The sequence below is a fragment of the Primulina tabacum genome, chromosome 9, assembly GCF_025594145.1.
Source record: "Primulina tabacum isolate GXHZ01 chromosome 9, ASM2559414v2, whole genome shotgun sequence".
Taxonomy (NCBI): Eukaryota; Viridiplantae; Streptophyta; class Magnoliopsida; order Lamiales; family Gesneriaceae; genus Primulina; species Primulina tabacum.
In genome coordinates this window covers 27,187,225-27,214,762 of record NC_134558.1, presented here as the reverse complement: position 1 = coordinate 27,214,762, position 27,538 = coordinate 27,187,225, and the positions used below count along the sequence as shown (strand labels likewise).

The window sequence follows — 27,538 nt, the reverse complement described above, 5'->3', positions numbered from 1 at the left end:
TTACATTAGTTATACCTGCAGGATATATAAAGATCCAGCCATTGTAGTCTTCTCTATATGCGACTGCGTTACACAACTCACGGTACAGAAATGCTAAAACTGCACTAACCCAACTGTAAGACTTCACGTTATCAATAACCCGTAGCAGTTGCAAAAATATTAGTCTAGCAGACCCTCCTTGATAGTCAGGGAACATTATTCCTCAAATATTCATTAACGCTACACAACTGATATATTTCACAACATCTACTTCTGAAATATCATCATTAACAAGGTTAGGCATGCAATGATCGTGTAGTGCAGTCATAGACAAATTACCACTTTTCAAATCTTATGATGATGACACAAATCCCAACAAATCTAAACAGATGTGTTGTCATTCATCAACTTTATGTGACACATCTATTCCAGTGACTGCTTCATCATCAATTGTTAGACCCCAAATTATTGAAACATCTTGTAACGTGACTGTTGCTTCACCACATGTAAAATGAAATGTGTGTGTCTCGCGTCGCCAACGTTCAACAAGAACATTAATCAAATGATTATCAAAAACTTGTGAACCACATTCTAAAACTCCATAGAAACCCATATGATTTAAATATGCAAGTACACGATTGTGTATATAATTTTATCAGTGTATAACTTACAAATCAAATTATCTGACCTCTTCACTTTGACAATATCATCAACGGTTAATGAAGAAACTGTTGATGACATATGTGTCGCTTATAAATAAAGAACACTGGGATTTTCTGGACCTCGATTATCTGTCATTCTGAAATAAATTGTCGATCTTGACGAAGGGAGAAATTGAGATAGACAGAGAAATGAAGAAATGAAAATGGAAGGGTAAACGAAGGAGGGGAAGTAGGAGAAAATGAAAAAAGAAGAACGGAGAGATAAGGGGTGTGAGAGAAGAGATGGGACAAGTGTCCGTGCCAGAATGGACGATGGAGCGTCTGCGCTTTGTAAGCGTGGACGCTCCACGTTGGAGCAAGCACGGACCATGATCCACATGGATCATGGTCCGTGCTTATTGCAGTAATTTTGAAATTTTTTTCATGGTCCGTGCTTCGTAAGCACGGATTGCAGTAATTTTGAATTTTTTTTAAAATTATTTTTGAAATATATTTTAAAAATTAAATTAATTATAAAAAAAACCTGTAAAATATATATTTTATCTAAAAAATAAATAAAGTTTTCGTTCAAATAAATGGGAGAAGGGTGAATGAGGGCTAAGGTATGTCGGAGCCGTCCCTGAAACCCCTGTCCCCCGTCGAATGGGAGTCGCTGATTGACGATTACAACCACGGCGGCGCCGCCCGTATGCACCGGTGGACCTCCCTCAATTACTCTTCCACTCCTCTCCTCCACCTCGGCCTCTCTTCCCTCCTCCGCAAGGATTTCTCTCTCCAGCTCAAACTCAACCTCCTCACCTTCGTCGAGCAGAATTCCGCCTCCCTCTTCTCTACCCGTTCTTTCTCTCGTCTCCTCGATTCCCTTCGCTCTGTCGTTCACCCTTCTCCTCTCAAAGATCAATTTCTCATCTCCTCCACCACCATCTTCATCTCACACACCTCAGACCATGATGGCGATGGTTTAAAAGCCATCATCTCTCCTGTTACTGATCTCGTCGAGCTGTTGTTGACTATTATCAATCGGCCCAATCATGGAGTCGATAGTCACACCCGGGGCATCGCCTGTGAGTGTTTGCGGCAGCTGGAATTGGCATTCCCTTGTTTGCTTTCCGAAGTGCTTCCCCACTTGTGGGCTTTATGCCAGAGTGAACGAACCCATGTATCTCAGTGTTATGTCCTGCTATTGTCCACAACTTTACTCAATGTTGTAAAGCTGAAACCCGGTGCTAGCTTTCTCGCCTCCATTAATAATGCTTCCATCCCTCTGATCCCATTTAACGTTCCACAGTTTTTGATTGATGGGAGTGGTTGTGATTTCGTGTGGAAGGAGAATGAGACATCTTATAGGGAGTTGAGGAGAGTTATGGCATTTTTGCTCGAGTGGCCGCTCAATTTGACACCCTTTGGGTTGATGGAGTTTATGGTTGCTATACTTCCTGTAGCTGAAGAACTAGAACTTCAGGCTTCTTTATTAAGGGTGCAGTTCTCAGGGCTTCTCAGCACGTATGAACCACTGCTTTGCCATGCTTTTTTGGGAATGTATTTGAAGTTTTTGGACTCTTTTCAAGGGCAAGAAGCAGAGGTTGCACATCGCCTTTTGTGGTTGTCAAAAGACTCCCAGCATCATCTGGTTTTCAGATTGTTGGGGCTTCACTGGTTGCTAGGCTTCTTTGGTTTGATTGCTACTAAGGATTTAGGGAGAAAGAAAAGCACTATCGTCATGAGCAAAAGTTTTTATCCCACGATTTTTGATTCGTTGGCTATGAAAGCTTTGAAGCTCGACTTGATTGCATATTGTTCTGTTTTGCTCTGTAGTCCTGGAGATGAAGATGGTTCAGATGGTGTGGAGGCGGGCAAAGAGAGTTACGAGGTGAAGCTATTCAAAGATGGCCTTGTTTCTACATCAGCTTTCAAATTGTTGCCTCCATGGAGCACCGAAAATGCAGTGGCATTCCGGACACTCCACAAGCTTTTTGTTGGCGCATCTCCGCATTCTGATGGTTGTTCAACTTGCGTCGGTACTCTTGCTCAATCTAACACCTTTGTCATGGCTCAGGTATGCCTGAGGATTGAATATATGATTATATGTTAATTTCCTTTCTTTTCTCATTTATTTACTTTATTGAACTTGTTTAGTTAAATTTCTAAACGTTGTCGAAGTTTCTAGTTTTTTGGATTAGTAAAAAGTTCGTAACCAATGTCATGGCTCTACTAGCATGTCTGCTCATTAAACATAATAAGTTAGCTGATTATGGAAGGTTTTTATTTGCAAAGGTTTGGACCACAGAATATTATTCTATTATATGGGGCCTTTGGGTCCTTTTAGAAATTAGTGTAAGTTGGACCATCTTTTACACGGGTTCGAAAATGTGCTAGTTGTTTTGATTACTGAAAATAGTACTATTGTAGTATTGTAACAAACATCATCATAAATTTACAGCCGTAAAAAATATAATAAAATCCATGCAAATCATGCATGTCTAGTAATGTTATAAAATCCTCATAACACTCTCATATAATATCAAAATAGTCCAGGTTAACTACAACGATAGTCCAGGTTAACTACAACGTGTTTAAAAAAAATATGAAATCTACATGAATGCAACTATGTTATCCTCCAGAGACGGCCCCTTACCTGTGCTTAACGACAATGCATTTAAAATACATGAGATCCACATGAATGTGACCATGTTCTCCTCCAGAGGCTCCCTCACTTACGCCCATGCTCTTTGTCACGTCCACTCAAAAAGAAAATAATAGTTCCGAAGGGGTAGGTACAACCTCAATATGAAACAATCAAAATAAAAAGATGAATAAATGTATAGGATGAAATAAAATGTGATGTGGTGCATGCTATGTAGTCAAAACAGTGGATCGAGTCTGAGGAGTAACAGAAGCCAATAAAGATTATAGTACCTTCGATATTATGTATCAACAAAATACAAGGGTTGGTGTCATGTGCAGTGCCCATCCTTTGCCAAACCACTACTGTATACTAGAGCCTTGTTGAACTATGATTGTGGTCCCACTACGCCTTATAGACCAACATCTATGTCTCCTCCGTACAGTCTCAAAATCTGCCTCAATCCGAAGGAATACACGTCCGAACAAGGCTCAAGGCTCAAACATGTACAATTTGACTGGGTGACGATGCAATGATAAAATTGTGGTAACAAAACATATTTTAGTTTAAGCATGTATAACATGACGTAAGCACGGATAGCAACATGAAAAACAATCTCATAGGCTCGTCAGGCGACGTAAGCATATAAATCTAATACAAAATAGGTGACGTGTTAAATGGCTGTAACATTCGGCATACCTTATCGAGGCATGTACAGGGTCAGGAGAATCAGGTACATCGAGCGAAATCAATTTTCAATGACCAAATGAACATGATAACCATTAACCAACCTTGCCACAATATCAAGTACTATTAAAGACTTGGGATATTGTTAGACTCACCAAATCCAATTTTAACCATTTCTTGGTATATTATTTGTGGAACACTTAAAAATTTGTAAAATCAAGCAAAAAATACACATGGTGGACAAACAATGTCACAGCTTCACTAAATAAGCTTGTTTCTTTCATAAAACTTGTATAAATTTCCCTTTAAAAGGTAATTCAACTTAAATTTAAGGCTTGGGAAGTCATAATCAACCTAGCTTCAAAATAAAGTTCGAAGGATGATAGAAAAATCTGTCAACATGGAGGATCTTGAATTTATAGTCTAATTAATGATTGGAAGCATTTTTGGAGCTTAAAATTTTAGAATGAAGGTTTAAGAATTATTGCTTCTTCCTTTCATATGTTTTCGTGGTTGAAATGCAAACATAAAGACTCATATAGTCATTAAATTACCCAAAAAGTTACTTTTCAAAAGTTATAAAAATTTATTTGATAGCACCACTATCCCTATGGTTTTTGTCCATGTCATGCGAACCCATTTGCATAAAGCATGGGGTTGTGCACTCTAAAAGCCAAAGTTTCACGGATTTGTGGAACTCTCTTTGTTTGGGTACTTGGCAAGCCCATCAACCACACTGCACAGCCCAAGGTTCCGTGCACGGTCCTTGGCTATCAACTGGGTTAATAAATGAAATATAGCACAAGACATGTCTACTGCCATGAGCAGATCCATGTTTGGTAAAGATGTTAGAAGACGCACTGAACATGGCACGCAGGCATATGCCCTGTGCATATTGAGGGTTGTAGAGCACATAGACTTGGGAATAGATCCTTGTCTGGGTCCATGGGCCTTCTGGAAGCAAATTTTGAACATTGTATTTTACTTTTTTATAAACGACTTAAAAAAATTTCAATGGTGTGTTTTGGATGTCGTACGTTGTGTAGTTGATTTCAAAGAGAGATTAAACTACTGTGTAAGTATTTTTTGCATGGAATTTGTGGAGCAGTTCAAGCATTGAATAGTGTAATCCATTTTTCATTTAGAACCATTGCTTCATAAGAGCATTTGTCAGAATCTTTGTCCCAGGGCACTGACCATGACAAAATATATATTAGAGGCTGTATAATACCCAGGTACATGTGCAATACAACTCACAAGGTTGTGATAGCATAAGCAGGGATATTCCAAAAGGGATTTAGTCAAACTTAATTAGGATTCTTGCATGTTAGGATGTTGTTTGATTTATCTATATACAAATTTATGCCTGTCAACCTATGTTCTCATTATTTTTACCAGTATAAAATAAAACCCAACTGATAATAACAAAGTTTCACCATACTTAAAAATTTGGAAATTTTGAAGTTTGCCTTGAAAAATTTTCTCATATGTTTAAATTTATCAAATGAGTATGTGATATCAATTAATTGTGGGGGTATCATTGGTATCCATAAAAGTGTGTTCATGCATGCACTTGCACTTCTATTTGTATAGACGGTGAAGGGAAAATGAAATGAGGGAGAAGTAGTTTGTTCCTTTCTTTCCCTTTGATCGTGCTCTGTTCATTAATTTTTGTTTGTGCACGTGCATGTATGGGGAGGATACAAATGATGAGGTAGTGAGGGCTCATGGTCTTGCAATTTTTTTAGTTGATGCAATCTCATGCCCTAGTCTTCTCAATACTAAAGTACTTTGTTGTTTGAGTGAATAGCAGAGAAATAGAATGCTTCACTTGTATCATGCTCCAAAAAACAATGGTTAGATATAAAGAATTTATAGAATCCTAAGTTAACTAAATTCCTAAATCTAAGGGATACCTAGATACTGATAATTCTAATCCTAAAAATTCAAATATAAATGATAATGCAAACAAGATCCTATCAATCTTGATAAGTTGATGACAATCCAATATTATATGCTCTCCCTCATGCTGGCTCATATAGGTTCATCATTCTTAGCTTGAAACACAAATCTTGAAAAATTGGTCTATGAATTGCTTTTGTTAGAATATCTGCCACTTGTAATTGAGTGGGGATATAATTCAACACAACTATCCTGTTTTCAATCTTTTCACTGTTAAAATGTCGATCTACTTCAATGTGTTTGGTTCGATCATGATGGACTGGATTCTTGGATATACCGATGGCTGCTTGATTATCACACATAAGCTCCACGGGGTGATTTTCTTCTATCTTTAGTTCATACAGTAGTCTCTTGAGCCACATTCCTTCACAAATCCCATGTGCTATGAGCAACTACTGTTTGTTTCTTCTGCTCTCCTTTTCTTAAAGCAATAGGTCTATCATCCAAATCATTTTCCAATGTATGAATATCGTTCTCAAGGTTACGTGAATCTGATGTCGTGGAAGAATCATGAGCAGGCTGAGTTTGTGTTGGATCTTGACTCTTTTGATGGCATTGTTTCTGTTGAGAGTACACCTAAATCGATTGGATGAGATTTTGGTCATTAGAGATAGAGGGGTTGCTGGTCACGAGAGGCAGTGTTTCTGGTTCAGTATGGAGTGTGCTTGGTTCGAGATATTCTGTGATGGGATCCCAATTTGGCGTTTCTATATTTGACTTGTCCCTCTGAAGTGTAGAATTAGGATAAAAGGGATCATTTTCGAAGAATGTGACATCCATGGATGTGTACAGCTTCTTTAAGATAGGACAGTAACCTTTGTGACCTTTTTGGTTTGGGGAATACCCGAGGAAGATGCATTTGACTGCAAGTGGTTCGAGTTTGTTGCGGTTGTGGGAATGAATGTGAACAAATGCAAAGCATCCGAACACTTTGAGAGGAATATAATGAACTACGTGTGAGTTGGGGAAACATTTAAGGAGCGTTTGGATAGGTGTCTGAAATTTTAGGACTCGTGAGGGCATTCAATTGATGAGATAGACGGATGCGAGAATGGCATCCCCCCAACAGCATTTAGGAACATTTTTCGTGAACAACAATGATCGTGTAACTTCCAAGGGATGACGGTTTTTCCTTTCGAACACATTATTCTATTGGAAAATGTCAACACATGAGCTTTGGAGAATAATCCCATGAGAGAGCTGGTATTCTCTCAAAACTGTGTTGAAATAATCACGAGTTCTGTCTGTACGTAAAATCTGAATTTTGGTAGAGAATTGAGTCTGAATCATGGTGTGGAATTGTTTGAATAGGTTGGAGGTTTCAGATTTGTCTTTCATTAGAAAAACCAACGACAAACGTGTGTGATCATCGACAAACAATAAGAACCAACGTGCACCCTTAATGTTTGTCACATTGGAGGGACCCCAAATATCACTGTGAATGAGTGAAAACGGTTTTGATGGTTTGTAACTTTGTGGTGTGAAGGTGGACCGTGTATGTTTGGACAATTGACAAATATCACATTGGAAAGAATTAGAATTCTTATTATTGAACAAGGATGGAAATAATTTGTCTAAGTACAAAAGATTCGAGTGTCATAGACGATAGTGCCATAACATGATCTCACTATCTTTATTTAAATTGAAAGTCGAAACAATACATGAAGGAATAGGTGGTGGCGGATTGGTGTTCAAGCTTCTATTGGAAACATTCATCTTTAGGAGATACAATCCACCACAAAGGTCAGCACTGCCAATCATCTTCCCCGATGCCAAATCCTGAAAAACACGAGAATCATCAAGGAATTTAGTTGTGCATTTGAGATCGTTGTTGAGCTTACTCACGGATAAGAGATTGCATTTAGATCAGGTACAAATAACATAGATTTAAAGAAAATATCAGGAGTTAGCTGAACAGAACCATAACCAGTCACTTGGGAGCATGAGCCATTTGCGATGCGTGCTGAATGAGAATCCTTACAAGAACTAAAATGTGTAAAGGATTTCAAATTTCCCACCATATGGTCCGAGGCTCCAGAAGCAACAATCCAACAATCTGATAACTCATGTTGTGTAACTAAAGCAATGGAATATATACCTCGATGTACCACATTACCAGTGCTAACAAGTGATGAGGTTTGTGTTGAATTAGTTTGGCTGAGCGTTTGCTGGAGAATGTCGAGTTGCTCTTTTGTGAAAGGTTGGGGTTCATGGGGCAAATTCTCTGTTACAGCTGCATTTGCTCGGCTTTCTCTAACCGGTTTCCAGTCAGCGGGTTTCCCATGGATTTTCCAACAAGTATCCACTGTGTCGTTGGGTTTTCGGCATTTTTCACACCATGGGCGTCCCTGTTTGAATTTCCTGCCGTTGTTAAAGAGCTGTGAAGACTGTGCAGCACCCGAGTGATCATTATGCGGAAATGAAGGCCTATGCGCAGTAAGAGCTGAAGCTTCTGTGGTAGAAATAGGTTGTTGAGATCCTAGCATGACTTTTCTGCGACTTTCTTCATGGCACACTTCCGAGAACAGTGCACGGAGATAAGGTAGTGGTTTGCTCCCCAATATACGACCACACACATCATCAAGTATGCTATGAAGGCCCGGTAAGAATTTGAAGACTCGTTTTTGTTCAACTATTGCCCGATAACATTTTTCATCGTCTAGGCATTTCCGCTCCTAGACTTCAAAGAGGTCGAGTTGCTGCCAATGTCGAGTAAGGGCAGTGAAATAAGTCGTGGCAGAGGAGTTTCCCTGTCGGAGGTCATGAAGGGTGCTTTCAATGCCGAATAGTTCAGATGTGTTGTCTTTGGAAGAATAGGTGTCGTGAGCCGCATCCCATATCTCTCTCGCAGTTCGGCATAACAAAAGTTTGCGCCGATTTCTGTCGTCATCGAGTTGATTAGCCACGACATAATCATATTATTATCTGAATTCCACACCTTGAATTTTGGATCTGTTGCAGCAGGGCATATCGCTGCGCTAGAGATGAACTCTTTCACTTTTCCTCGAATGAACATAAGGACGGATTGCGACCATTGCATGAGGTTTTCTCCATGTAATTTGTGGTTCGTTATGTGAATGGAAGAGGTTTCGGCCACTGTTGATGCGATCGGTGTGGCCTCGGAAGTGGGAGAAACGGTTGGTGAAAGCCATGTAGTAATTTGCTCTTCTCGGCGGCTCTGATACCATGTAGTTTGAGAGAGTAACAGTGAAAGAAAATGCTTCACTTGTATTATTGCTCCAAAAAATAATGGTTAGATACAATGAATTTATATACTCCTAAGTTAACTAAATTCCTAAATCCTAGGGATACCTAGATATTGATAATTCTAATCCTAAAAATTCAAATATAAAAGATAATGCAAACAAGATCCTATCAATCTTAATAAGCTGATGATAATCCAATATTCTACGTACTTTAATATGGTGGTTTGCTGAATGTTTTTACGCCTTTTTATGTATTATTTTGGATGATATAACAAAGAAATAAATTCAAGAGTGCAAAACCAGGCGATTGATGCATATTCACCTGGATAGGGACATTGACCACATGGTGGTGTGTTAATAGCATTGTAGTTGGGCCTTCAATATTTTTATCTTTTTTGTAGAAGAGGTATGTGCTCTGAATAATGGAGAGGAAAATCAGATTCTCATTTAATTATTGATTAACGTACAGTACATATATATAATAAAAAGAAATAACTATTTATCCTTATCTAATCACTGTCTAATCCTTATCTCAACATGTCGTCCTCATTTAACTTTGAATACAAATCTTATTTATCTTAATGCAAGATCTTCAACACTTTTTATTGCTAGGAAGTATGAGCAAAGTTTTCCATGTGCGGCTTGTTTACATAACCTGCACTGACACGCTTATCTTTTCTTTTATTATTGTGCAGAAGATGCTAGTGGACTCAACTTCAGAATTTCAGGGATTGGTTCCGGTCACTGTTGCATGCATTGATCGCTTATTGGGATGCCAGAAACACCATTGGTTGGGAGAGCATCTTCTTAAAACACTTGATAAACTTCTGCTTCAAAAACTCAAAATTGACTACAGCTTGGGATCTTACTTCCCTATATTTGAAAGAATATCTGAAAACGATAAAGTTTCACCGAGTGGGTTACTAGAGCTCCTCAAGAAGTTCATACTTTTCCTTGTAAGGAAACATGGTCCTAATACAGGGTTGAAATCTTGGTATCATGGCAGTAAAGTTCTTGGCATTTGTCGAACAATGCTGGTTCACCACCACAGCTCTAACTTATTTACTGGATTATCTCGTCTTCTTGCATTTACATGTCTTTATTTTCCTGATTTGGAGGTTCGTGACAATGCAAGGTATTATCCGGATTTCCTACCTCCCGACTCTATTTTATCCAATACATAAACTTCTTAGCTTACGAATGATCTTCGAAGTATCTGTAACTTATGTCTAAATTCTGCTATTGAAATAATTTTATGCAGTTTTAACAACTCTGTTGCTGCAGCTTTCCCTTAGTTATTTGTACATTCAGTTTAATATGATTAACTTGGGTTAAACCTTCACTTAATGGAGATATGTTAAAAGCAGTTGAAGACCCTGTTTCTGTAGTTTACCATAGTAATACACGTTATGAATTTTTCTCTTATTTAAGGTGGTGATTTCAGATTCTACCTGCGAATACTTGTTTGTATACCGGGAAAGAAGCTCAGACAAATACTGAACACGGAGGAAAATTTGCCTGGCGTAACTCCATCCACTCGTCCTAGCTCATTCTTTAATAAACAGTCTCCTCAAACTGTACAGGACCTTAAAGAATCCAGCAATATTGCTTCCTATATTCAGGTGGAACGGGTGACACCTTCGTTGGTAAAGCAGTCTTGGTCCCTGTCTTTACCAAATCTGGATATCAATCCTGACAAACCTGGTTTCTTGGAAGGCATCAGGGATAATGAACCAGCAAGCGAGGAAAAGGAACTTCTTGCAGTAGGTGCAAGAATGGAAATTATCCCAGATAGTGAACGTCTCCAACAGCAAAAAGAGCCTCTACGAGTGACGGACTCTAAAGTTTCAGAGATTGTTGGAGTATTGAGAAGGCATTTTTCATGCATTCCAGACTATAGACATATGCCTGGGCTCAAGATTAAGATTTCCTGTAGTTTGAAATTTGATGCTGAGTCATTCTGTAGTGTATGGGGAACTACTACGACTGACAGTTTTTCAGATGAAGTGGATAAACTACCAGCCATTTATGCTACTGTCCTGAAGTTCAGTTCTTCTTCTCCATATGGATCAATTCCATCATTTCATAATGCATTTCTTCTTGGCTCAACAACTAAAATTGATTCCTCTTTGACCCAAGCCGATGCATTAGCTATTGTCCCAGTGGATAACGATCATAGAGAAACATTCGAAGCTCCTGTATGTTTAGAATTAGAGCCGCGGGAACCAGTGCCAGGTCTGGTTGATGTCTTTATTGAAACTAATACAGACAATGGCCAGATTATCCGGGGACAGCTTAGCAGTATACCAGTGGGAATCGAAGACATGTTTCTCAGGGCTATTCTTCTAGATGATATGAAAGGAGATGATGATATACCTAGTTATTATTTGAACCTATTTACTGCATTGTGGGAGGCCTGTGAGACAACATCGAGCACTGGTAGGGAGACATTTGTCCTGAAAGGAGACAAAGGGGTTACTGCAGTCAAGGGAACACAATCGGTAAAATTTCTTGAAGTCCCTATGACATCTCTAGTTTTAGCTGTTGAACGGTGCCTCGCACCTTTTGTGGTTTGTGTTACTGGTGAACGACTTGTTGATATGGTGAGAGCTGGAGGGGTGATAAAAGATACGGTGTGGAAAGATTTCAGATCGGATCCTCTATTTGAGGTATCTAGTTCAAATGTTGGCCCTCTTTATCTGAAGTATGTGGGTGATGATGATGGGAGTGCGGATCAAATCCCTGGTAGGAAAAATATTGGTGTCTTTGACATTTTGATATTCCTTCCGCCAAGATTCCACCTCCTTTTCCAAATGGAAGTACACGATGTTTCGACTCTTGTTCGGATTAGAACTGATCACTGGCCATGTCTAGCTTACGTTGATGACTATTTGGAAGCTCTCTTTTTAGATTGAAACATGTTTCATACCTCGGAAATGGATTCTGGTTTTGCTGATATACTGCCTTTGAATTTCATTTTATATTTTTTTTCTGGTTGTTAGCCTTGTATAATAGACAGGACATTCCTGTGCTTGCATTTGGATTTTAATTGGCCACAAATGTAAGTTTGACGTATTAGATAGGATTTTCATAACATAATCATTCCGATAATTTTTGATTGTATCATATTTTTGTTAATGAGATGATGTTTGCTTATGATAATGAAACCGTTGTTTTGAGGACAAGAAATCATCTTAATGCAAATTCTCACCCTTCTTTCTCAGCACACTAATAATGGAATAACCCTCCACTCCATGCTTTAATACCTTTTGATTCTCCTATGTATAGTTCCTTTGACCAAACCAGTGACATCCATAAAGATCCACACGTGGTTGGGGTATCTGCTTACATGGGCCTGTGGGCCTGTTTTGCAGGCGTTTGGTTCGTGTATGGCTTATTATCTATTAAACTTAAATAAACATATTTTGAATCTTTTGGTATTTATTTTCGAATAAATCACAAACATGTTTAAATATTTTATGTCGAACTCAAACATAAGTCTTAATTTGAACAGAGTTCGAGCAAAACATATTCAAGCTTTTGAGTTTCGAATCAAATTCGAGCTTAAATATATATATAATTAGAGTTTAAAAGTTTTTTCATATCGGTTTGATTCGTACACCCCCAGTGATTACACTGGCAGAGCATCACTTTCATCAAAGGAGAAAATTACAAGCGATCGAGGTGCGATGGCGAACTGGGTTTCAGTGAAATGAGCGAATTTAATCAAACACTTGTTGCAACCAACATAGTGCAAATTCAGTAAAATATAATCCACAATCTGCAAATGGAACAGCCCATGCGATTGTTTCACATGCTCTTTCTTCAAACCAAACAATGGAATATTTTGAATCCATTCCTTGATTTATCAGTGTATTTGTAAGCAAAGATTTCACAGTTGCTTTATTTATTTATTTATTTTTTTTAAGATTTCACAGTTGCTTGTTCATGAAGCTACATTTATTTTTTTTATTTTAAAAAAAAACCAATCTAGGATATAATTCAAATATTGGAGGGAGTGGGTAAAGGGGAAGGTGGGGCATAGCACAACTATATTTTCGGTACAAATTTTTATCCAAAAGTACAGACCTTAATTAACTTGAATCTGGAGTTGTCGGATGCTTCGATTCTTTTGTTCTTTTTGTTAGTTTTTGCGAACTTTCCAACAAGCAAAAGCAAAAGCAAATCCGCGACATGGCAATGTCACCAACTCTACTTCTATTGATTGTTAACCACCACAACAATACCTAAACATGAATATAACCAACCCTTTAATTCAAAAAAGGATTGCTTCTCCCATGACTTTTTCCTGTCCCTAGATTATGTAGCACTCAATAAATATAGCTATACATCATATCTTCCAACCTCAAGCGAGAGGTTATCTCGAAATTAAGGCAGATCAGCTGCTATTCTGAGCTGGTTGTAAGTCACGTCTATCCTCTGAATCTTGGGAGGTCAGAATGTTTCTTAAAGAGCGATATTGTAGTCGAACGTTTTCACCACTCTCAATAATCTTGAGCAAGTACCTGCAACAATAAGCAATATGGCATCCTTCAAATTTTCTCGAATAGTAGTTTTCACGCAGGTTCCACAGTTCTTCAGTAACTTAGTTCCACAAAAAATATCCGCTTATGTTCCTCTTTAACCACAAACACCTCACATTTTTTCAATTTGATATAGTGTCGACAATTTAATATTTTCAGAGTTCATCTGAATTACTTAAGATTCTAAAGAAGGCTGACATTTATAGCCCTAAATCGCATTTTATTCTTTAAATGTGAATTTTCAGACAATGATTTTGATCAACAAGGAGCCAGCCAGTCCTCCCTTCCCGATTCCATCCTCTTCATAATGCTCATTGTTCTGTTTAACGACTGATTGTAAGCAGAAAGAATATGAAAATCTTCATATATTTCATGAGCTAAAGCAAGAAAATTTCGACTTGTGGCCTGTGGCAGGATATCACATGGCAAACAGAAACAAGGTTACGCAGAGATAGAGTAATAACAAGGAATCAGTTCGGAGAGGCTACTTTCGAAGTGCTCTTTAGCCTAGTTAAACACATGCAGTGATTAATAACTAGGAACTTCAAAACAAAGCAACAAAACGTAAATACATAATATCAACCAACAAACACAAGAGAAAATTGAAAGAGAATAAAACCAGAAAAAGAAAACAGGAATTAACAGCAATAACTTTTTTCTCGAAAGTGCCGAGTGAATGAATTTGTACCTTTTTGTGGCATACCGAGTTTATATAGGTAAAAGATTGCTTTAAATATCATATGGACCATACCTAGGTCACCTCTCAATAAAAATGACAATCACAAGTTAATTCTTTGTAAAGGATCAACGCTTTACTTGCATTTTGGTGGTATTCGAGCTTAAAATTGTGAAGCTTGCCAAGGCTTCACATATGCCACCAATAGGCTAGTTTAGTAGTCTCCCTAATTAGAAGCAGAACCAAGGTGTCATCCTACTAGTTCGATTGGAAGTGCGCTAGCTTAGGCAATACTTTTGGTGGGTTTTTGTTTGCACTTGATATGGATTGATTTGGATGATTAGCCCGAGTATGCCTGGAGTATTTTGTAATTAAACATTTTGGTCAATATATTTTACATTTACCGATAAAAAAAAAACCAAGGTGTCATCTCCATCAAGAGTGTTAGTTGAGACTCAATATATGCAACTGAATGTAGGTAAAGTAATTAAGCCCATGCATATAGCACGTGAACAAATCATTTTCAACAATCTAAAATGATACATAAATCAGTCTCATTTATAGGGTGTGCCCGTTTAAGTAACTAACCAGCCATTAAGGCACTGTGATGTGATCACTGCTTCCTTGCCGACAAGCTTACCAGGAGTCCGTCTGTTTCCCTGCAATGGCTGGTTCTTTCAACAATATGTTTCAAAACGGAAAAAAATTAATGCAAACAGATTGGGAATTATTTACCTTAATAACGACTTTTTCATTTACCGAGAAGGGATAATGTAGAGCTCTAGGTGATCCATTTTCTACAGTAACTTCACCATTTTCCTGAAGGGTAGAAGAAATGAGCATCGATATCTGTAAATTTCTGATGATCATATATCCCCAAGATTTTCGTTCAGCATACTTCTAAATGTTCCATCACAAAAGTTTGATAATATATTCCCAAGATTTTCGTTCAGCATACTTCTAAATGTTCTATCACAATAGTTGTCACAGAAAGAAATGTTTAAGCAACAAAGGTAATGAGAACAAGCAGTGGATTGATATACATAAATAAATACACGAACAGAGAAGCTATACTTCAAGTGGCTTTACTAGGCAGATCCTTAAATACTTGAGCAATTGTTTCCAGCATAGTGAAACAAGTTAGTACAAGCAGGTGAGCAATTAACGCTTACCCTGTGCTCACTCACTTCCTTCCTCCGTTTGCGTAGAGCCGCGTTATGAAACAGTCTTCGATCATCTTCGTGCTTCACTGCAAGAGCTGCAGCTCTCAATGCTGCCAAAATATGGGTCAGAGACCATCTTGAGCTTGAAACAATGAGAAATTTTGAAGATCAAATGTTTGAAAGTCATGGTGAGTGAGAGGAGGTCAAGATAATGAAACAGGTCATACCATGATTTCTTTATGTAAAACAATTTCTTTATAATATAATTATGTTTCCTATCAAAAAAAAAAGGTCATACCATGATTTGGGATCAGTGACGCAGCATCGATTTCAGTATTGCAGAGTGTACATTTGGACTGTAATACAAAGATGGTGAAATTATAATTCTTTCTTGTCCAAAGCTAAAAGGAAAAAGACGGTAAAAAAAATTCCAAATACAATGTGAATGCCTTTATTGTGGTACAATTTTAGAAAACGATTGGAGATAAAATGAAGTTAAAGATTCATCTAATCAGCTCTCAAAAGTCTCAAGATGTTGAGGTGTTGTTCCCAAATAAAGCGCCACCAAAAACCTCAGTAAAAAATAGAGATGGCAGTTGAATTTTTGAAGTTCTTCCTTTTTTATTTCTTTTAATTTTTCGTTAGAATCTTAAAGATAAAAGAATACTGGCAAATTTAGAGCATCACTCGAAGCAAAAAAAAAGAAAATGCTTGAGCATTATATTGTCATCTTGAAAAAATTTCTAATACTTTTCAGTTCAGATTCATGTTTATTCAATAGTTTATCGGCTACACTTATCAATCACGATGATGTTAATTCCAATCTTTCTATATGATTGAATCCGTCGAATTTAATCCATTGATTAGTATTTGATCGGCACAAGTTACAAATAATTTAACCATTTATTTAAAATATTTTGATGACGGGCCTTGAAAATGAGAGTACAAAGTTAGAAGTGCTCCATAACTATCTTATATAATTAAGTAAAACTGATTAAAGAAACAATTCATTTTCTTTCATGGAATTAGGCAAAATCTAAATTTCACAAATGGATAATGTGTTTTCAGTTAAACTTTCATAGAAATATGGGAAGTTATTAAATAGAATAAAATAAACTTGTTCACACCTAGTTATGCTAACTGCCGCTAATGAATGCATTAGAGAATCCTGCCATGATTTAATTAAATTCCTATCGATTTTAAAGTAGAAAATTTTACAACATAGTGCTACCACATAGTTTCTAGTTGCCCAAGTTATGGATTTTTTAAGTGTTAATTGCAGCAAGCTGCTTTAAAATCAAAACACTGCTCATTTCATATTAACACTAATTTAACTATTTTTTTAAACTTAATTAGTTCAAATTGAGTAAATTACTTAAGAACCTCAGGTACTCTTGAGAGGTACATGATTACTGCATAAACGACTAGCCCACTTGCCTGAAAAACTAATCAAACACTGAAAAATAATGAAAAGTAACTGCACCATTTCGCATATTTCAAAAGGTTAGGAAAAGATCCACTTCTAAAATTAAAAGTCTTTTATCTTTGAAATTTCCACATCATAAGCTACATATTAGGCGAAGCGAAGGATAAACCTCAAAGCCTACTCACGTGAAAAAATAATTGAATAGTAGAAACAGCTTCAATCAACACATACTTCAGTAAATACTGATGTTAGCAATTCAGTAACTACTTCAATTTATGCTTGTCAACTTTGCATCATGATTATATGCTTCTCATCCCAAGAACATAAATTGTTAGATGCTTTAAGCAGCCAACCAAAGGAAAGATCAACAGTTGATTTCTCTTACAGTTTCAATGACCCTTCTCAGCATCAGACCACCAAATGAATGTCCGCAAGACACAAGCATAGCATCATCAAGGAATGAGCCACTGGAGAATTATCGATTTTCAAATAGAAAGTTTATAATCAGCAAAGGCAAGGGTCCCATCATAAATAACATTTATGATCGACTGATGAATAATTCCGAAAGGCAACACGACATAGTGATTTAGGGCACAAGGCACACTAAAGCGCTAGGGTATCCTGGAGCCTGAGGCGCAAGACAAAACGCACGCTTTATCGAAGTAAAGCACATTTAACATAAATTTTATAATTCAATATATATAAAATGAATTATATTATATAAATTAAATATTTTTCACAAAGATAACAAACATTATAAATAAAAATCCATTAATATAACCAGAAAAAAAAATTTAATCATCTAAAGCTCATTAGTAAATCATCAATTCATAATATATTAAAAAAAACTTTAAATATCTAAATCATCAAATTCTTTTTTAATGCCTGCAACTATATGATCGTCTTCGTCGTCGTCGTCGTCGAAAACAATGATGAGCCATGAGGGTAGAAGAATTAGATTAAAGGTTAGAATAAAGGATTACAGTATCATTTAAATCATCAAATTCTTCATCATTCTGCTAAACTATCATCATCATCGTAACAGAAGGAAGATTACAGTAAAAGTTTGAATAGACGACTTATGAACTTTCTGTTAAAAATGTCTTGCATAAATGAGTGACAATAGGGTTTTTTTAATCATTGAATAGCCGGGGTTTTGCTAATTGGACTTTAAAATTGGTTGAGTTCGAGTCAATTTTTATTCATCTACAAAATATCAGTCCACTTCTTTAAAGCGCACGCTTTTACGCCTCTCGGAGCCTCACGCCTAGGCAAAGGCACACACTTTAAGCGCGCTTGTTTCAAGTGCTTCGCCTGGGTAATAACCAAGGCGCAATGGGTGCGCCCGGCTGGGCCTATCGCCTAGGCACAGCCAAGCGCACGCTTTTAATACTTGAGACGAGAAGTATCTAAAATAACAACAACTTCATACAGGATTCCAAAATAAAAATTCTTCAAAAAAATATAATAAAATCCCTTGATGGAAGAACCGATTCTCGGCATTTCCCCTCAATTAGTAGGTCAACTTTCCAATGCATGGTTAGTCTCTGATTTTATTTCCACCATTAGTTTATTGTTCTAGTATGATATCTAGTGATTAGGACCGCTATACATGAAATTAACAAAGAATGAGAAAATTGAGGTTTTCTATCAGATCTAGGAAGATAATCAGCTGATTCTAAGTTCTATAGTTCGAATCCAATGCCAATTACCTAATATTATGGCAAAACATTAAAGATTAATCTGATGAAATATTTATAAAACTCTAGTACTTTGTTCCAATTCAAAAGTAAGTACTTTTCATTTCGATGTGAACACAATTTTCCCGTCCTCGCTTGGCTTATGACAGGATGAGATGATAAATGATGGAATATAAATTGATAGATACAAATAACTGAATTATTTTAAGCTCAAACTATTGTAGAACTGAGCCACAAAAGTATATTATTTTTAGCACCAAATGGTGTGCAATTTTTTTTATTTGTTTGACCCTTAATACATGAGCTACTGATTTAATTGTATAGCATAACTTTGGTGGTAAAATCATCTTTTAGTCATAGGAATAGACAAGATCACATGATTCTATACACCCGCCTTACAAATCACCCAACCCAAAAACAGAAGTAATTTTGCAAGACAAGAGGCTACCCCTATTGCTGGTCATGAAATGGAAAAGCTAGGTTGGACACCTCACCAAAGTGGTTTTCATGCCAGATTCAGCCACATGCAATTCTGCATAATGTGACGCCAAAAAACCAAACTCACGGATTGGGCAATCAACTTTATGAAGAGAAAAACGACACGAATTTAAGTATGATAAGTAGGTACTAAGATTATATTTTTTTTTTGATAGGAAACAATATTTTATAAATGAAGTTTTTTTAAAAATGATTACAACAGTGGATTAGATATTCACTGTCATCATTTATAGAAGATGACTGTCCTAATTTAGAATCCTACAGCAATAATAATTTACTGATAGACATAAGATGATGTTAAATCAGACTTCTTCGTATTATGGAAGTTTTGGAAGAGGTACAACGAGAAGAAAGTTGAAGGATGGTTATGCTTGAAAACCATAAGTTTCAAGTGCTAACTGGAACAGTTCTTCCAGCCATATGTGGATATATACAGAGTACGTCTCAAAAACAGAAGAAATTTGTCAAGGAAATCATTGCCGTACTCTACAAACCAAATTCTACCTAAAGTTCAGTTCTTGCAGCCAAATGTGGGGATACACATAATAAAAGAACATCGCCATAATCAATATCAACACGAGATACTCATTAAAAGAGTGCCAATATCAGCCTCCAGATCCTCATTAACATATAATTTCGTAAATTCAACCAGGCATGCTTAAATGATCTGAACTATTAAAGATATTATCTTCTCAAGTTGCAGGCTACGTTTTCATATGCTAAGTAATAAGAAGGCCCATCAGCCATCTAAATGTGGAACCCCAGCTCGAATCTGATCAGATATAGAACACCAAAATTTTATTTTTAATCCAGCATTTCCAAGATTTTAACCTGGTGCCTAGAAAGGAGATATTCCAATAACATTAATGTGTTTTGGATGCTCTCATTTTTAAAGTGAGAGCTTAACTTCAATCACACCTAGTTGTCTATGTTATTAAGTATTTAAATTAAGATAATGGCAATCAATATTCTTCTTAATTCTCCAATTCCTTGCAAATTTTACGATGATATAAATATATTAGTTTGATTTGATAGGACATGTCACTAAATTTTATATTCTCACTTCATAAATTATTTTAGTGGAATTATTAACTAGTCTTAAGTACACAAAATATTGACAATACAGATGTAAAATCTCACATAAATATTATCTATAATATTATACATAAAATGATATCGGAATGTGATCCTAATATACAATGCTCTAAAAAACGCGAAAAAGTGTGGATTAAGCATGAGGCGCGAAGAAACACTATTGATTCAGGCAAAAGCATGGTAAAAGCGGTCAATCTAAGGTGGCCACGTCAAAAAAGAAAAAAGTGCGATTAAGCGTGAGCTTTTTAGAAAAGAATTTAAGTTAAATCTAAATTTCTATTTTGAACTAAAGTTAACATATATATATATATATATATATATATATAAATTAACTTTTAAATTTTAAAAATTAAATATTTGATAATGTAACATTTTTAAATAAAAGAACCATAAAGACACTTATATTTTCTTTAACGGCTGCTTTTGATAGTAAAGTTACGCATTTATTCTTAAATTTTGTAGGTTTATTGTTTTTTAAATTTATTGATTGACTTGATATAATTTAAAATTATAGTTAAAAAAAAATTTTCACGATTAATCTCGTACTATTCCCGCTTAAACTTGTAAAGCTTCAAGCTTGACCTTGCCGCTTCCTCGGGCTTCACGCTTTTTAGAACTTTGCTAATATACAATAAACATGAAAGTAAATTTAAAAGTTAATAATAATATAAGATATGGATAACGTTATTTATTGTTTTACATTTTTAGTACCTAATTCAATGCCTATTAGGAAAAAAATTTATTTATAGTCTATAGACAACTCGAAAATAGAAAACTACCACATGACCTCCATGTGTTCATTGGTCATGACATAAATAAAAGTAGCAGATAAAGTTTGAGGTAAACTCAAACCACTAAAACTTCTCCAACCAGCAAACATAGTAAATCTAAAAGTTTTGTGAATATGTTCAGTTTAGGCAAATTATAAATTAAAAATCTAGAATGAATTGAAAAATAAGAAAATCCTACCAAATCGCACCACACAATCAAAACTATTCGAATTCCAAGGATGAAACTTTTTTACCAAGAAATATTTATAGTGGAAAAAAAGAAAATAACAAATTCTAACATAGTCATTCTAACTTACGATAATGGATCAGACAGAACAGTTCTCAGCGATGGCTCCCTGTTCGAATTAGCTCTAGGAATCTGTCAACGAAGAGAGAAATTAGAACCAATCACATATTGTATAGTTCAAAAGGTGTTATCAGGTTCCCATATAATAATGCGAAGGTTGACATGAACGAATATTGGCAACAGTAGCGGTATACCACAGATGAGGCTAGACAACTAGATTACAATCAAGGGAGTGGTTGCCATGAGCATCAATAAAAATTGAAATAAGGAATAAAATATCTTTTTGGGTCAAATACACTTACTGAATGTCTTAAATAAAATTGGAGGCAGAACATACATCGAATATTCAAAGCTAATAATATGGTATGAATTACATATAAGATCCAACGACTTATGTCTCACAATTAACAGATTGTTAAACTTGAAAATTCTCTGATGTGTTAAAATTGACACGAAGACAGGATGCAATGTGACCAGCCTAAATTAAATAAACAAACTAGTTTAATTAATTTACAATAATAGACTGCTTTTAAAAAATTCTAGGAACAGTTCTTACACAAACATCATCAATATGGTTATGTGGAACATCGTCCTCGGCAGAAAGGTCATCCATAAATCGGCTTACAGAGATTGGCACAAAGCGTTCAGGAATTACATTCCCCGCTGTTGCAATGGAGGAGCAATCCAATATTGCATTGCATTGTGGCATTAGCCTAAATGCCAGTGCTGTCCTAGATGGTAGTTAGTCAGGCTCTCAGTAAGAAAATTTCTCCAGTAGAAACTCACATCAACAATCTAACCATTTCCAAAAAAAAGTATACCTTCCACCACAAGATGTCGTCAGAGAATTATCAAGCACAGCTCTATATGAAGCAGCGGGCCTAAGGCCAGCAGTGACGTAGCCGAGAGCCTTCCCTGTAAGCAATAGAAGTTCACCAGGTGCTAAGCCGCTATCTGCCTGATACCAACGGCCCTTGGGGTCACACACCTATGATAAAAAAAGGAAAGAAAAGATATGTTAAGAACCATAACACTTTCAATCCACGAAATACAATGAGGCCCTGAAAATATGAAAAGGCCATGAACCAACACAAATAATAGAAAGATCTGAAACTACATCCTTAACAAAACTAAGTATGTTTTTAGCTCATAAGCATAAATAAAAGAAAACCTGAAGACCAGAGGAATCTGAAGAAATTAATGTTAACAAACCCTTCTCCACTTCACAACCCAATGAACTCCCTCCACTGACAGCACATCTTCCTTTTGAGTATGATTGAGAGTATGTCGCGACAAGAACTGATGATGATGGCTCATTAGCAGGCAACGGGCTATCATCAAGCAAATGATTAAAAGCACTGCAGATATTGCATAAAGTGGTAAGTACAGAGCGAAAAGGGGATGTTTATAACAGTTGTACAGTAATAATAACAATAAAAGAAAAGAGATCATAGTCATGGTTCACACTCGCTTCGCAATCGAAGGTGCTTTGCAATTGCACATAAAGCAGCCCGAGCCACCCTTCCCATGCATCTAAAAATGTCAGCCATGCATGGAGGAGATGAGTCCACATCTTCCAAAGGCCTATTGAATAAAATAGTAGTAGCAGTAGTGCGTCAGAACACCGACCCAAAGGACACAAGCCGAACATGTGGAAAAGAGAAAAAGGCTGGCAAACTTAAAGCTAATATGTCAAATTTAAAATGCAACTTATTAACAGCTTGAGTACACAAATATGGAATGTGGAACAATAATTTCAAAAATCAACTGACATGCCAATGGGTTGAACTGCTGAACTCCATCACTACAGAGCAAGCACGTCATTAAAGGTTTTCAATGTAAGATGAGTTATATAAGTTTTTCCGTTCACATTTGACTTTTCATAACTTTTCACAAAGTCATCAAACACAATGTCTTCATCTTCCAACAAGTTCTCTCACATCCCTAAAGTTAAAGCATATATTCAACTATTTTAAAAATTGTAGAGAACTCAATATTCAATTCTGCATGTATGTTCCTTTACCAACACTTATACCTCACTCAAGTTTTTCTCACATTCAATATAAAATGGAATCTACAATGATTTCTTTTTAAATAAGATATCCCCATCGAATCGTAACAAAGTCCATACTTTTTAGCAATATGAAAGCTCTATAAATGGCTACTAAGGGCAAAAAAGTAACCCCTGTACCTCTGCTTTGCATCACACTCTAGTGCTACTGAGCCAGTTGGATGCTGCCAAAGACCATCAAATGCAGCAAGAAGTTCAGCTACATTACATTTTTTCTAAAAATTCAATATCTAAGCTTCACAGCTGTCTCTTCATCAATGGTTATAACTTCCTCCTTTCATATAAGGTGAAGTGTAATCTCACAATTGTAGCAAATTCGAGAGCTTATTGACATAAATCTCTATGATGTCTTATCACTCAAGCCAGGAAGATTAACCCAAAAGTAAAACCCAAGTGATTACATCGGTAATCCTTCCAAAATTTTGAGCTCCTGAGAATCTCCAACAGAGCCTTATAAATTCCCTTAATTTAACCAGAACAGCTAGTACCCATGACCAACAAGCACACTAACTGATAGGATTATGAAAAAGCAAATTGAAAAAAAAAATGAATAAAAGAAAAACATTAATCTCATTACCTTCCAGCCCTATAGGTATAAACCCCTCGAGCGCCCTTTCCAGTTTGGACCCTCGTCCGAAAATAGAAGCGTGAAGACTCGATAACGCAGCGGATCAAGGCAGCATCATCTGATCCCAGTACAATAACTGCGGCGTTCATCCTGCCAAGGGAAGCGGACAAGGCGTCGACGGCCCTCAAGTAAGGCCCCACAGGAGCCCCATCATACGCCAAAAGGTCAGACAAACGAATCCTGGCGAGATCATTTTCCAGAATGTGATTGTTCGGGGACCTAATCGTCGGATTCGGATTCGGATTCGGATTCGGATTATGCTTCTGCAACATCGTCACCATCGATTGCTACAGTTCGCACGTCTAAAATCACAGCGTAGAACGATATAGCTTCCGAAATTAGAACAAATTTCTCTATATTTTATATGATCACAGTGCGGAAGATAATAGAAGAGAAGAAGAATGGATTTGGAGTGTGAGAATTGAGAAATTCAACACAAAGCAGCAGATGACGACACTTCGCGAGAGAAAATCAGGAAAAAGGAAAACCGAAGCCGCCTCGAAAATTTAACAAGGATATATATAATAATAAATATATCAATATATTGTATATATTGGGGACCTTTTTAGGCCATTATAAACACAGGGAGAGAATTCGGATTGGTCAATAAAAATCGATTTCAATGTTTTTTTTCCCTTATTTTATCCAATTTCTCGTGAAAGGTAAATTAGAATAAAGGAAACCATATGTTGATTATCCTTTAAAGATACGTTTTATTTCTTAGTTTAGATTATAAATGAAAATGGGACGTGGTCAAGTGGCAATAATTGAATCTGAAATTTAATATTTAAATTCTTAATTTTAGTGGAGCTAGCAATCTCAATAGTCATGCAAAGCTGGCAATTCAAAATTCAGTTAGTAGCCTAGTTCAAGCGTCACGAAATTCAGCAGACCATCCCAACAGACACTTGCTGATTTAAACTTATAATTGATGCATTGACTCGAAATCATTGAAAATAATGACAGATAATGACCATCATTTGGAGGCTAACAGTTAGTGAAGCTAATTAAGATGATAGACTCGCAATCACAATCGCAACGATTAAGATGCACCACCACCACCTCCATGGTTTGCCCTAAGTCAATCATATTTTTGGCCATAACCACTGTAGTGGCAACCATGCTGCAAGGGTTTGCCTACCTTATTTCTAATCAGCCACCACTGTCACCTCCAATTTAGAAAGGGGCCCAACACCAATATGAGTCCTCCCCCATTCCATAATCCCAAGTTTTAATGGGAACTCTGATCTTGAAGTTGGATAGAACTGGATGGAGGAGATAGATCAGAACCATCTTCAACTGCTCGAAGTGTCAAAAGACATCAGAGTAGACGTTGTTACACATTTCCTTGTGGACAAAACTGAAAAGTGGTGGGAAAGAGTTTCACCATCTATGTTAGGAGCGAGACCTATCACTTGGCAGAGTTTCCTGTGATGTATTTTTGAAGCAGTACTTCCCGACGTAATTTTGGGTTTAGAAGCTGTCAAAATTTGAAAGCTTGGCCCAAGCAGCAGACATGACAATACCGGAATATTCAGCCAAGTTCCACTCACTGAAAACTTACTTTCCATCCATCATGGCAGACGAAGCTTTGAAGATGAATCGCTTCAAAAAGAGATTGAACAATTGAATTCAATTTGACCTTGCCGTGATCGAGCCTATCAACTTTGATCCTTGGACAATCCGCAGCTTTATGGCTCTCCTCCTTGCAAATGAAGCACTTAAATGATCCCCACATGCATTTGCCAAAGTTGAAACTGTTGCATTGGTTGCACGGTTGCCTCTCCTCAGGCTTTGAGGCACCTGAATTCTACGGTGGCTTCTACTGCCTTAGCTTCTTCCACTGTCCTTGGGGCTTTTGTTGCCCCTGAGCTTTGGGAGGCCTCGTAAACTGCCTCTTGATTGGCCGAAAGTTCTGCTGATTCTACTGCCTTTTGCACTGCATCTCAAAATCAATATCCTTTAAGGCTTGCTCAGCTTGGAAAGCACAAGCAGTGGCAGCTGCATAATCCGTCGGTCATATCAACAACACATCATGGCGTATAGTAGGTCAAAGGCCATCTGAGATATGCCTCAACTTCTCAGCAGCGTCTCTCGCAATGAGGGGCACAAAGCGACAACCCCTAATGAACTCAGCCACATACATTTCCTCCTGACGGAGAGTCATAAACTCCCTCTCCAAGCGTCCTTTGACATAACCAATAAAATACTTCTCGTAGAAAATGTTCTTGAATTGCACTCCAGTGAGGGTGGCTAGATTGACATCATGCTCAGCTCCTTCCCACCAAAGAGAAGCATCATCTCGCAGCATATAAGTAGCACACCTAACTCGATCAGCATCCCCCATATTCAGATAATGCAAATGCACCTCAAGAGATCTAATCCAACCCTCAGCAAAAAATGAGTCGGTGGTGCCTGAAAACTCCTTCAGACCCAGCCTCCAAAACTTATCATACATATCGTGTTGTGGCCTCGGAGCGTGTTGTGCCTACTGATCAAACAAACATGTCATGCCCTCTAGAACACGTGTAGCAACATCCCCATTAGGAGGTGGGGTGCATTCTCTTGACGGTCCTCATGAGTATCGGCTTGCCTATCAGTACTAAGTGCGTGTCTAGAAGGTATTATATAGGAACGTTTTCCAAATTCTAAATGTAACCAACATGCATTTAAATCTAAACTTCTAATCATGCATCATATAAAAATCCTTTATCAAGCAACTTAAGCATAAATATTAATTAATTTTAAAAATCATTTAATCATGTAACTTAAGCATATAAATCACGTAAACATGTAGGCGTCATCATTAAAAATCATTTAAAACATTTAAACTTACAGACTTAAGGCTTGACGACTGAAGCTTTCTGGAACTGGCGGTCGCACAAACCCTTTACAAGAACATTACTCAGATACCCTACTGAAACATATCTAACTCGTTTTTCATTAAAATGTACTAGAATTTTTTTCTTTTTAAAACCAAAAGGTCAAACCATACTTATAAATATATATACTTTGCACCATTCAAATAAACTCAACATTTATTTTACTCAAAAATCCAAAAATTGCAGTAAAAGTTATAAAACCGTAAACGTCCAACCAAACCTAAAGCTAGTATTTTTCAAAAGTAGCATAAACATAAAACTCCTCTAAAAAACTGCTCTTACTCCAAAAAAGTCATGAAAATCTTTAAAGTAACTTAAAATTAATAACTATGTGGAAAAACTAGCAATACATAGGTCCTCGGGTTAATGCGCTATCCGCCCAGCCAGTTCAGTCATTCAACCCTCATTTATCAACCTCAAAATCCTTACATGCATCATTCACACCTAATGATTCTATTGAGTTAGCAAGCCTTAACCATAGTAACAAGTAATATGTATACATCCACATGCAACAATGAAAATACTTTTAATAAAAATAACATTTTCATGACATGCATAAATTTAAACCTTTTCTTTCATCATATACTTTTCTTTTCATCATATACATATACATATATGTTTTCCCCTTAGATGAAGTTAGATCATTAATTGTGAATTTT

The 27,538-nt window shown here is 36.7% G+C and overlaps 3 protein-coding genes across 4 annotated transcripts; 1 reads left to right on the top strand and 2 right to left on the bottom strand.

Annotated features, from left to right (window-relative positions):
* Window positions 1-1,196: 1,196 nt before the first annotated feature.
* Window positions 1,197-12,299, top strand: LOC142555067 (uncharacterized). The gene is made up of 3 exons (XM_075665722.1): window positions 1,197-2,697; window positions 9,815-10,254; window positions 10,564-12,299. The coding sequence occupies exons 1-3, from the start codon at window positions 1,246-1,248 to the stop codon at window positions 12,032-12,034; spliced, it is 3,363 nt and encodes a 1,120-aa protein (XP_075521837.1). The 5' UTR covers window positions 1,197-1,245; the 3' UTR covers window positions 12,035-12,299.
* Window positions 12,300-13,233: 934 nt separating this feature from the next.
* Window positions 13,234-24,499, bottom strand: LOC142555066 (uncharacterized). Of its 2 annotated transcripts, XR_012822318.1 has the most exons (13): window positions 23,947-24,499; window positions 22,766-22,882; window positions 22,470-22,656; window positions 22,120-22,286; window positions 21,855-22,029; window positions 21,309-21,370; window positions 17,314-17,395; window positions 15,801-15,858; window positions 15,512-15,612; window positions 15,075-15,158; window positions 14,928-14,998; window positions 13,314-13,645; window positions 13,234-13,277 (listed from the first exon to the last, which is right to left on the bottom strand). XR_012822318.1 is itself a non-coding variant. In XM_075665721.1 (12 exons), the coding sequence occupies exons 1-12, from the start codon at window positions 24,276-24,278 to the stop codon at window positions 13,519-13,521; spliced, it is 1,563 nt and encodes a 520-aa protein (XP_075521836.1). In that variant the 5' UTR covers window positions 24,279-24,499; the 3' UTR covers window positions 13,234-13,518. The 2 variants fall into 2 exon arrangements, 1 of the variants encoding a protein (XP_075521836.1); XM_075665721.1 differs by having other exon boundaries at window positions 13,234-13,645.
* Window positions 24,500-26,047: 1,548 nt separating this feature from the next.
* LOC142504343 (uncharacterized) lies at window positions 26,048-26,455 on the bottom strand. Its single transcript, XM_075617220.1, has one exon. It carries the CDS (start codon window positions 26,453-26,455, stop codon window positions 26,048-26,050), a length of 408 nt encoding a protein of 135 aa, XP_075473335.1.
* Between the last annotated feature and the right edge of the window lie 1,083 nt (window positions 26,456-27,538).